The 12,094-nt window shown below is 43.5% G+C and overlaps 1 protein-coding gene across 1 annotated transcript; it reads right to left on the minus strand.

Moving 5' to 3' along the window:
• Nucleotides 1-271: 271 nt before the first annotated feature.
• On the minus strand, nucleotides 272-11,691 carry SMU1 (SMU1 DNA replication regulator and spliceosomal factor). Its single transcript, XM_085214040.1, has 12 exons — nucleotides 11,555-11,691; nucleotides 11,170-11,380; nucleotides 10,475-10,627; nucleotides 9,826-9,936; nucleotides 9,033-9,161; nucleotides 7,722-7,841; nucleotides 7,237-7,353; nucleotides 6,905-7,032; nucleotides 4,181-4,307; nucleotides 2,838-3,005; nucleotides 2,408-2,560; nucleotides 272-1,780 (listed from the first exon to the last, which is right to left on the minus strand). Exons 1-12 carry the CDS (start codon nucleotides 11,578-11,580, stop codon nucleotides 1,682-1,684), a joined length of 1,542 nt encoding a protein of 513 aa, XP_085070166.1. The 5' UTR covers nucleotides 11,581-11,691; the 3' UTR covers nucleotides 272-1,681.
• Between the last annotated feature and the right edge of the window lie 403 nt (nucleotides 11,692-12,094).

Genomic DNA, 12,094 nt, shown 5'->3' on the forward strand with positions numbered 1-12,094 from the left:
AAATTTCTAAATAAAAACCATAAGAAAGGCCAGATTTCCTCTGAAAATGTACTTAAAATCTTTAAACATTCAGTATTTGGACAGGCAGTTCTATTTGATTCAGCGACTTTTCTTTCAAAGAACAGTGTAAGATACCATTTAATCATTTGAGGATTAGCAGTTCCGTGTAACCTGAAAGGGAAGTCAGCAACAAGTCAGATAATAAAAATATTGTCAGATGTTTCCAATACACCAGTGTATTTTCAGGCAGAAAAAAAAAATAATAATCACCTTTTGCTATCTAAAAAATAACTTTATTGCTATATCTAAGGGAGTAAAAAACAGTTTAGGAAACAAAACATTACAGCTAACACAGAACTAAATCTAGATTTGCAGTGAACAAGCAGTGCTGTATGAGAAGTTATGCTAAAATTATTTTGCATTTCTTTATACCAATCACACACGTGGGTCAGTGCTGACGGGTTAGTCCCTGGCTGACAGTCAACACTTGCACTGGGGTCATGTCCATCAGCTGAGAAAGATTGAGAGGTTAACTTGGAACTCATTTATTAAGTCACAAAAACTTATTACTGTTTGAAAGAAAGCATTCTACAAGAAATTAAAACAGCAGATTCAGATCTACATGCATTTGTCCAATCATTACATATAAAACATTTATTTTAGCTGCATCCTATAAGAGCTGTTGTCAGATTTTATAAGATTCTGGTGCACATTCGTAATGGCTTGCACTAGCCAACATCTCAAACAATCATCTGTTCAAATGGAAGAGCCTGGGATTATTCTACCTTAGTGTGGGACCTAAGTTTCACTGTTACCATTAACTAGGCCCATTTGAGTATGCCATGGCCTTTTTAAAAGAGGAAGGTAAGTTGAAATTCAAGGTATTAATGTATTGCAACATCACTGCACTGGGGACTTGGTCTGTGTAAAACAGGCCTGTTTTAGAATACTGATCCCGAGGCCTGTTCCAGTTACAGCTGGTCTGAAGAAGTGTACACCCAGGTGATTTCTTCTAGCCTGGAAGCAAATGAAAACAAATGACAAATACAAAATAGGAACCAAAATACATTTCACTGCCACGTTAGGCAGTTTTATAAGGGGACAGCCTATGAAACTGGGAAAAAAAATTGTTTCATTCTGAGGAAGCTATGTGACCATGCATAATGAAAATAAAACACAGCAAAACACATTAGACTACGAAAGTTCTGTCTTCAAGCAGAGGACAAAGTAGTTTTATCTATATCCCAGGAAAACTGCCTTCATTTCAGCAGTGGAAAGTAGGAAGCCTTCTTATCCCCATATCATTTAACGCCTTCTTATCCCCATATCGCTTACTGAAAGAAAGTACTCTCCTTTATTCTGGTAACCTGTTGTATGTTTAATTCCTAGCTCATTCACTTTTATGAAGAGCACATGAGTTCACACTTCAGTGGACAGAGCAGTCATTCACACAGAAGTTGCTTTGGCTAATCTGGTAAAAACAGAAGTATTTCAAATCAACTGATGCTATATCTAACAAAAATCTAGCTAATTTTTGACCAAGAAACTGAAATGGTATTATCTGTAAAACTGAACTGAAATTGAGCAACTATCATGCTCTGTGCATTTAGACCTTGCAAAAGCACAAACATCAACACCCTGCAAACAACAGGCACGCTTCACAGCTCATTGTAAAATCAAGTTATGGCTTCCAGAGCTTGAGGAGGCCATCTTCACTGTAAGTGGCAATCAGGTTCTGGTGAGGGTGATGAGCAATGCCAATGACATCTTTTTCATGAACCTAGAGAATAAGCAGAAAAGAAGCTTCAAGAGCCTTTCTTTAGCATTAATTCAAGCCAGATATTTTCAAACTAGAGAGTAGAGGAAAGCTGGACTGGGTCAGAATACTTGGTGCAAACAATAAAAGCAAAAAAATAGAACTTTGACAACATTAAGTTCATCTTTTGTGACACAGCGATTACGTTTTTGTTGGGAGAAGGACAATTTCATCTCCTACCCTCTGAAACCCACTACACTGAAACATTCCCCGTTAAATGCTGACATTCAAAGCTGGCACCTCTGTTTGGTGTAATCCAAGGTAAATTTAAGCCTGACAGCTTTAACTCTAGCAGCCTGGACAGATTCTCTTCCAACTAGAGCCCAGATTAACATTTGCTCTAGTTTATTTAACCTTTTCCACCAAGTAATTCTTGTACCAGAGGGAAACATTTTCAGAACTACGAAGAACAAAAATGTTCCAAAAAAACAAAGCCTCAGCACATTCCACAGTCAAGCACTCTGGAATGCAGTTGCTACCAGTTGTGGCTGCTAGCAGGGAAAGACTAATTGGTACAAAACCTCTGACAGACCTCACAGATAACAAGCATTTAGATCATCAACTCCGCAGAGGCTCAAGCTACTGACTTACTGTCAGTGTCCTCTCCAGCTTGCCAGTCACTGTGCTAAAGCAGTAGAGCACAAAATCTTCACCGACGCAGTAGATCCATTCACCACGAGGAGAGAGTGCACAGCAGACAAAGTCACCACCTTCTCTCTTACCAGAGCTGAAACTTCTCACAATCTGTAGAGACACCGCCCAAAAACATTGCACAAGATTAGACTGGGGCACACAATTACCATCTTCAAGGCAAAAACATTTAGGCAGTACTAGCTCTATTTAGAAAACATCTCTCTCCATATCAGTAACCACTTCCTGCAAGTCGAGATATTCTGCTAACTGCGTCCAGAGCAGTTTGCCATGAAAGTGAATTGGAGAAATCAGGTTCAAACCCTGCCCGGGATGCTGGCGTTCTTAAAATGACTGAAAGACATGAAAGGACACCAGTAAGATCACATACCTGACCCTGCATGTTCATAATGACAACTGTGTTTGATCTGTTGCAAACAACAAAGTGTTCTGGGTTTTTAGGCAGCAGAATGACACTGTTGACAGTAATGTCTGTCCCCGCTGTGCTGCCAAGGGACTTGAAGGTGTTTGAGCATTCTGTCGTCTTCACGTTCCAAACCTAGCGTGAAAAACAAAATTAATTACCTTTAAAGAAAAGTAAACAGAAACTGCTTTTTGGAGCTGAGGTACTAGATTCAGATTTTTTAATGCTACTGAAGGGAACTAGGGATAGATGCATATTGTAAAATAATAATTATTTTGAAGTGTGGACACCATGAAAAGTTTCACTGTGACTGACCTGAAAGTGAGTCACTACTGCCCAAATTCAGTCTGGATCCCTTTCTTTAAGGAGTCTGTCCTTACAAGCAAGTCCACGCTTGCTTTCTGGTTTTAGCTAGCACCTGTAAACATACGTGTGGCCTCTGCACATGCGGCCTTCCTACACAAGACAGACATGAAGATGGTGAAAAAGCAAAGCCTTTCTGATACCACAGTAAGTGATGTCCATGTGTTGCTTCACATACTAAAGCAGGCTTTTCCTGCCATTCAGAAACAGGAAGTAAAACTGCTTATTTAACATTTAAAATGAAATTTAACTCACCAGCTGTGGAATACATATATAGTTTACATGCTAGTATAACCAAAATGGAAGACAGCATCTTCTTATGCTATTCTCACTATTGGGGCAGTATGGCAAATAGGACAAGTTCAAAATTAAGGCTCCAGTGAATACAAACAAGATCCATCACACTCTCCTTCTCTAAACCCATCTATAAACCACCTCTGTCTCCTTACCCCCACAGCTGCACTGCACCAATGTCCCATACAGCACAGCTGCTTCTATCTATCTATCTATATTTTTTTACAGTCAGTAGGGCAGTATAGACAACAGTGCTTTATTACTTATAACTATTGCAACTGTTCCACTTGTAGCTGGGACCAAAAGCCAAACCTATCGTTTCTGCCATCAGCGTCATTAACATGAGGCTATCCAGCTCATACAGCAAAGGACTCCTAAGCCTCAATAAACAAACAGGTGTCCGATACAGTGAGCAAGAAAATGCCATTGTTTCAGACAGAGCAATCCCCATGTGTTAGGAAGAGAAGCACCATCCCCAATTCTGCCTCCAGAAGCAGCAGAAACCAGCAGCTAACCACGCACTTACGTCCTTCTTTCACAAACACGTGGAAAGGGATGCAGCAGAGTGAGGAGGCCACAAACCATTACCAGTTCTCATTTGCAGCAGTTTACAGCAGAGGTGTGTTGCTAAAGAAGGATGAGCACTATCTTACCTTCACTGTGCCATCAGAGGATGCGCTGATAATATAGTGACCATCCTGGGTAAAAGTAGCTTCGTTGACGAAGGAGGAATGGCCACGGAATTCTTTTAAAGTTTTGCCAGATTTTAAACCATGAATCCTGTCATGCAACAGAAGTCAGATATGAGTGAGCAACTGATGTAGTCTGAATCACCACAGTATTTTAAATCTGATCTACATTTGACAGGTAGCAGTAAGAAGTGCCAAAAATCTCCAAACTGTATTTCTTTACCACAAATCCCTTTCAAAGATGCTGCGTGCTCCAGTAAAAACCTTTGAGAAAAGCCATGGCTTTTCAACTTCAAGGAACTTGTATGTAATATATTTTAGAAGACAAGACTGCAAGAGAGAAATTATGAATCTGCCAAACAAAAACTTTACAGGGCTAAGCACTGCATTCCCTTCACTGTGCCACCAAAGGAAGCGCTGATAATTCAAGTCTGGATTGACCTCTGAGGTCTCTTGTTCAGCAGATTCCTTGCACTAAAGCTGACTGTTAAGTGATGCCATCTTGCTTAGGGTCTCGACAAAGGCCTCTTCCAGTTGAGTTAAGACAGTCTCCATGAATAGGAATTTTCACTGCACACTTCCAACAGAACTGTGTGACACTCACACAGAAAATAAGAGAAAAGAGCACCAACCAAAAACTTTCTGTGAAAAGTATCTCTTTATACCCACATTTTTCATTTGAAATCTCTTCCCATAATTTTTTTTTTTTTTTTTTTTTTTTTTTTTTTGCTGTGCAACTTCATCATTTGCCTGCCCATGCTGTGGTCCATCTGTACTGTGACTTACGTGGATTAATAGCTCCCATTGAGACATTTCGTAATGCCTGTTCACTGTGCAGTTGCTTTCAGATCTTTAGCAGAACCCTCATTTTCATCTACAGCAGTACCATTACTGTTTGTAGCACAAACAAGAGGCTAAGGCTACTACAGGTTATGTAATCCCATTCAATTAAAAATAACCATATGAAATTGTTAGGCACTGGATCAATCAAATTCATCCTACGAGTCACATGTAACTCAGTTTAGAAAGGCACAGATGAGAAAGTTGGAACCCTTGGCAAGATGGACAGATGGGGTGTGAAAAACTCTATGATGTTGAGAACTGATAAACACAAAGCGCAGAACAACCTCATGCTTCAGAATCAAACAAGAACTAACTGGTGGCAGAAATCTCCGGAAGAGGACCTGGCAGTCCTTGTGAAGAAGACACTGAAAGCCAGCAGAACGCTGTGGCAATGGGGAACCCAACCACACACCAGCACACACGAGGCAAGGCACAGTCTGAAGATCAGGGCTCCCTCCTACATGGAAAAGGTGAGGCCACCTCTGGAGTATGACGTTCAGTTTGGGGCCTCTGCTACAAAAAAAAGAGATGGACGTGTTGGAGAATCCAGTGCAGAGAGGGCTGGAGCAAGGCATTTCTGAGGAGGAGCCATATGTGTGAGAGAATCACAGGATAACTTCGGATGGGAGGAACCTGACAGAACACATATTCCAATGCTCTCCTCGATGCAACAGCTTCCAAGTCCAATCAGGTCACTCACATCCAATTTTGGTTTGAAAGTCTTCAAGGGTTGAAATCCCTCCACCTTATCCAACTCCCTCCACAGTCCAAGTATTAACTTAAAGGGAAAAAAAGAAGAGTGTTTCCTTATAAACTGCCAGAATTTCCTTTTCTGGAATTTGTTCCTCCTAAGAGCCATGTACTTCTGAGAGAAGTATGGTGCCATCTTACCCATGACAAGTTCTAGATGAAGCAATGAGGCACCTCTTTCAGCTTTCTGTTCTGCAGGTCAATCAGACCCAGTCATCAGCCTGTCTTTGTATGTTACATGCACTTGAAGAGATACTCAGACCAAAGGTGAGCACCCTAAAGCACTGCAGGGGCTAGCTGTACGGGCACTTCCTGAAACGCAGGGCAAGTCCTGTCCTTTAAGCTCTCCAAGTGCATCAACCTGGCTGACTTAGAGCACCAGATCTCTGGTATTTCCTGCCAGAATGCTGGGAAGAATAGATGCCCAGAAAACACATTCTTTGGGTCCTTGTTCTTGTTCCCCCCTCTGGGAGGTCTCTTGATCCGAGAGGAAAAGGGGGATGGATCTAGGGGCATGAACCTGGGAAAGTTCTACTGCACTCAGCAACTATCAGGAGGAGCAGAGAAGATGCAGCAAAAATCTTAAAAATGCAGAGAATTTATAATAGGCAGAATAAAAAGAAGAGCCCATTGTTTTGCTGCAGAAAAAAAAAAAACAACATACTGGATGGAATCAACTACTGTCATATCACCTACTGAAGGCAGTGAGTGTTTGCAACTGAGTCATCTGAGGCCTTTTCAAGAAATGTTACTGTCCTGTTGGACTTGGATCTTTCTTACCATCTCTAAGTTTGTTACAGAAAACGTTACTTTTGAAGACTGACACGTCTGTCTTTTAAGTTGGGAATCTCATGGGAAATAAAATACTTGAAGTTGATCTAAGCAGCAACAGAGATAAGGAAGCACTGTGCCCCAACATCTGGAATACAGCTATTAGGCACGGTGAAAGACCAGACTTTCAAACTGTCCCTCTCCAACCCAGAGAAGTCAGCCCTCCTTTTAGCATTAAAACTCTATGAAATACAAATCAAAGTTTAACCAATTAATGCAAACACTATTTTCTCCTGCATTATAACTCACGTTTTCTCATTTTACCTGATTGTCTGATCAAAAGAAGCACTAAGAATTTGGCTGCTGTCCTTAGAAAAACTCAGGCACGTAACACCTTTACTGTGGGCTCGTTCAAACCTCCGCAGGCACTGACCGCTCTGGATTTTCCACACCTGCAAAGGAAAGAGCAAAGGAAACAAGAAGGGTTACTTTGTACCGAGATCAGCAAAGCCAATACATCAGAGCCAATATGTATCTGTTCCTGGGTCGTGCCCAGCCGCCTCTGTATTCATGCGTAACTGCAACATTATTTCACCGTGACAAATGAATCTTTCAGGTCACCGCCCCTGAGAAAGTACTTCAGGAAGGACCCCTACCTTGATCTTTCCATCTTGTGCTCCAGTTGCTAGCATTTCTGTGTCTCTGCTGAAGCACATGCACAACACTGCATCGTCCATCATCATAAAATTATCTTGTGCCTGGTATTTCAGATCCTAAGCGAAAGCAGAAGATCCACCAATCAACAGCAAGTTAAACAAAATTTCACGCTAATAACTATTAGCACTTTATAACGTGCTAATAGCTTCAATTCAGCTACATTTTATAGCTTGTCATCAAACCTCACAGTCTTATAAAGACCAGGAAATGCTGCTGTCACCATTTTAGAGGCAACAACAAATACCTGGAAAGGGGAAAAAGAGTGTCATCACAGAAGGAAGTTAGCGATAAGGGAGAATTAAATCAACGTCAGGATTCCAGACCAATACAACGCGCCAAGCAGTCCTTCACAGCCTCACAGAAGCCAACAAAAGCATACAGGCTGCCTGCTCCAGCTAACGAGCTGTCCACAGAACAAACGTACCTTCCGAATCTTCCCAGTAGTGAAGTTCCATACTTCAATGAAACCATCCACAGAGCCAGTGACCAGATACTGACCGTCAGGTGAAAACCGAGCACACTCCACGTGGGACTTCTGCCCAAACTGTTTTATAGAAGAACATAAAGTAAGCCTAATAAGCAACCTAAATGAAATAAGCGATTCACATTAAAAGAAAAGAAAATCACAACCTCCTTTTGGCCATAAATTCCAATGTTTCCTAGAGATATGCAGTCACATATCTAATATTAAGGTACAAGGTATTTTTGTATATATATATATACACTCACCTGATATTGTCTGCTAAGCTTAAGCCGAGCACTTCACACTGACAGAAGCAGTAATTTTGGTTAGCTTTTCTTCAGTGAACTGTGAATGTTAACAAATACCTTCCCAGTACTCGGTACCTATCAGCAGATTCCAGAAGTCTTGATGTACTGCAACTTACATTACATGGAATCATTGCTTCTCTAGGGAAATTTTCACAGAGTATTTAATATTTTTTTGTTTTTCAGTAGAAAAAGAAACAGAAGTGATGATGGCAAGTAAGTATAATAAAACATTTTCACTAGTCAGTACAGAAATCCAAGACAAGCACTGGAAAACAAAACAAATTCTAATGCAGCATTACCAAACTGCCACTGAACACCAGAAATAAATTTCACAGGATCATGCTTCTGAAAAATTGAGAAATCTTCTGATCACTGTGAAAACAAGTAGAGCTACTTCACTGAACTGAAATTTCTTACTGCACAGGACTGTTAGGTAAATTTCAAAAGACCTTCACATAAGAAAACTGCCTGAGTGCTGCAGGACCACAGTGTCATTACAGCAGTTTTCTTTCTCTTTTGGAATCTACATGGCTAAATTCTTACAAAACAGACAAAATAGATACTGACTGCATTAGGTGACAAGTCCACAATCAAAACTTTGGTGTTTCTCAGAAATGCTGTGCACACATATGAGCTTAAAATGGTAGTACTTCTATCCAGAAACAAGAGGACTAAGAAAAATCAATTCCTAAAGATTCTTTACGGTGAGGAAATATTAAATGCTTCAACCACATTCACAAGTCCCATGAGCACCTAATCTTGTTAAGGCACCTTATTTCAGGCTTTCTGAAGGAAAGCCTTTGTTTCTTTGATGAAAGAAGGCACAGAGGTCAAGGAGAGAGGGAAAGAGGGAGAGATTACTTGCAGTAAAGAACAGACAAATTCGGAGAATCTGTAGCTCCTAACATAAAGCATAGGAAGGAACAAGCAGTGGTAATAGATACACAAAGTAAGCAAAAATCACCTTAATATGTCTGCTCAGCTGCGTGGGGAACTTTTCTTCTTCCACGTCTTTCACAGCTGCTTTGCCTCTGAACAAGTCAATTGTCATCCCAGGAGGAAGCAGGCCCTGATGCTGTTGCCACTTCAGTGCCTTTTCAGGAGTTGAAAACAATACTTCCACTTTATCAGCTAATAAATACCTTCCTCCTCAAAGCTTTTTTTTTTTAGCAGAGAGTTAAATTCGAGAGCAAACAAGATTTCGATCATGCTTCCTAAATTATAACCACAATAAGAAAGGAATAGCATGAATGACCCGATGTCCCTCCCTTTTCATTCTCCCTTTGGTATGCAAGACACAGTATGTACAGAGTGTGATGAGTCTGCCTAAAACAGCTTATATTAAATTCAAAAGTCAAGCCATGTTAATTATGGCAAAATACTTTTTAAGCTTGTAAGTGTAACAAGTTATGAGATAAGCCACAAAACAACAAAATACACGAAAAAATGTTTATATAAACAACTATAATTTGAGAATCAAAAAGCATCCTAAGTACAACTGCAAAAATAGAACGTTGTAATGCTTATTTTGAAAATAATCTCTATACATTGAGTATTTACGAGGAGAAATCCTTAGATAGATTCAGAGGGCTGCAACTACCAAATCCTTGGAGAAAAGACCACTTTTAACTATACTGCATGTAAACATGCAACGCTTAAGCTCTGTTTCTATGGAGTTGAAAGATGAACTATATCATAATTCATTTTATAAGACAAAGATCTACAGAAACTGACACGGTGATTTTTTTTCCAGTTACCTGCCCCAGCAATGCCATCAGACGAGATGGAGGTACCACGCTGACCTCTCCAGCTAAAGCTTGTGCAATAGCAGCTCTCCGCTTTTCTTTGCTGCTTCCATCAGGATATGCCTAAAGAGAAGTCATCTCTATGAAGTGATTCCTCCTAACTATTTTTTAGACAAAATTTCATTGCTCCAAACTGAATACGTTTTCGTTTTCTAGCAGGCACTTGAAAACAGCCCTTGTTTTTATTTCCAGTCCTTCAAACACTTAAGTTTGCTTTCACTAAGAACATCAGATTTAGACAATCAGAGATCATTCCTTCCTACTACTATTATTGCTGTGCAACATCAGCTTCGTTTACAAAACATCTTCTCTCGCATCTGTAAGATAAGGGAGGTCACCCACAGCATCACCCTGTGGCAGGACAGCGGAATAAATCCTGAATTTGCACCAGCAAAACATTTCACTGTTCTGCTGCCCTGTGACCAAGAATTACACATCAGTTCTTTACACTTCATAAAATACCTGAAACTCTGAACCTATATGTTTCTACTCCCGGAACGTAGAAGAAAATATGCTGTAAGCCCTTAACAGTTTGGAGCAATGCTGGGAGCCAAGCAAGACAGTTTAACGTTGCAAAGTACACGCGAAGAGCATAACCTACCTCACGAGGATCAAAGTAAGATCTGGCCAGAAGGTTTTCAAGGTGAATGTACCGCTCTGGCTGAGTCTGCTTCAGCATGATCATGGGATCTGTTTGCCTGAGGAGGGACCTGGCAGCACCCAGCTCCCGGAGCTCAATCAGCTCCAGCACAACCTACGACAAGGGATTAGCATCTGCATCAGCAAAGATGAACCACGAGGGAAAGGAGAGTTGGGGGTTAGGAAAACATTCTTCACCAGAGGTAAGTGAGCATGGAACGGGCTCCCCAGGGCAGCAGGCACAGCCACAAGCTGCTGGAACTAAAGGAGCATCCTCACAATGCTCAGACACACAGTTTGGTTCTTAGGTGGTTCTGTGTGTTCTTAGTTCTTTACAGAGAGAGTGGTGAGGTGCTGGAACAGCTGCCCAGAGAGGCTGTGGATGCCCCGTCCATCCCTGGAGGTGTTCAAGGCCGGGTTGGATGGGGCCCTGTTATGAAATGCAGAGGTTGGCGGCCCTGCACGCGGGAGGGGGTTGGAGATTCGTGATCCTTGAGGTCCCTTCCAACCCTGGCCATTCTGCGATTCTGTGTGGAGCCAGAGGTTGGTGCCTGTGAGTCCCTCCCAGCTCAGATGAGCCGATAAAAGGTTCTATAAGAGAGCACGTGTAAAGCAGAAGAGGCCTAGAGAAAGTCGCACGTTGCTCGTGCTGCCCACCTGCTCGTACAGGTCGATGAGGGTCTTGTCGGGCAGCTTCAGCGACTGTATGGCCTGCAGCACCGTGTCCCAGTGCCCGCTGTTGATGTCGGCCACGAAGCTCTCGATGCTGTCCACGGTGTTGAGGGACACGGTCGTCTCTTCCTGGAGGGTGGCGAGGGCCCGGTGCAGGCTGTTCTCCTTCAGGTACTGCATGATCAGCCGGATCACACTGCGGAGTACAGCCCGGAGTACAGCCCGGCTCACAGCACGGCCACGCCCCGCCCCACAGCCGCAGCGGTGAGGGGATCCCAGCGGCCACCTCCCACCCCGACACCGCTCCGAAGCACGGCACGGCACGGCCCGACCACCCCGGCCCGACTCCGCGCCGCCGCCACACACTCACTCGGAGGACTCGATCTCGATCGACATCTTGAGAGCCGCGCCGGAAGTCCGCGCCGCTTCCGGTCTCGAGACAGCGCACTTCCTGTAAGCGCCGCGCGGCCTTCACCACGTGATGGGGGGGAGGGAGCGAAGAGACGCCCGGCTCACGTGGCGGAAGGCGGGAGGAGAGCGGCGCGCGTGCGCGCTGCGGCACTCCGCAGGGGAAGGTGAGGAGGCTGCGCCCCCTGGCGGTGGTGCGCGGGGAGGCGTGTAGGCGGCGGGCCGGGGCAGGCGGGCGGTGGGCCGGGGCTGGCGGGCTGCCCGGCGCCCCTGTGGTCTGCAGGGAGACTGAGTGCAGCTGTGGGTTGTGTGTGGAGGTCTGAAGCTGCGCTTGTGGCCGAGCACGAGGCTGAAATCCAGCGGGGCAGGAAGGCTTCCTTCCTTGCGAGCTGCCCCCCGGGTCTGTGCCACCACAGCAGCCCAGCTCGGTGACAGGGCTGAGCCCGGGGCCTGCTGCCCTGTGCTGGGCTGGGCACGGGGAGAGCAGCAGGAGGGCTGGGGG

This window comes from Meleagris gallopavo, chromosome Z (assembly GCF_905368555.1).
Source record: "Meleagris gallopavo chromosome Z, MGAL_WU_HG_1.1, whole genome shotgun sequence".
Taxonomy (NCBI): Eukaryota; Metazoa; Chordata; class Aves; order Galliformes; family Phasianidae; genus Meleagris; species Meleagris gallopavo.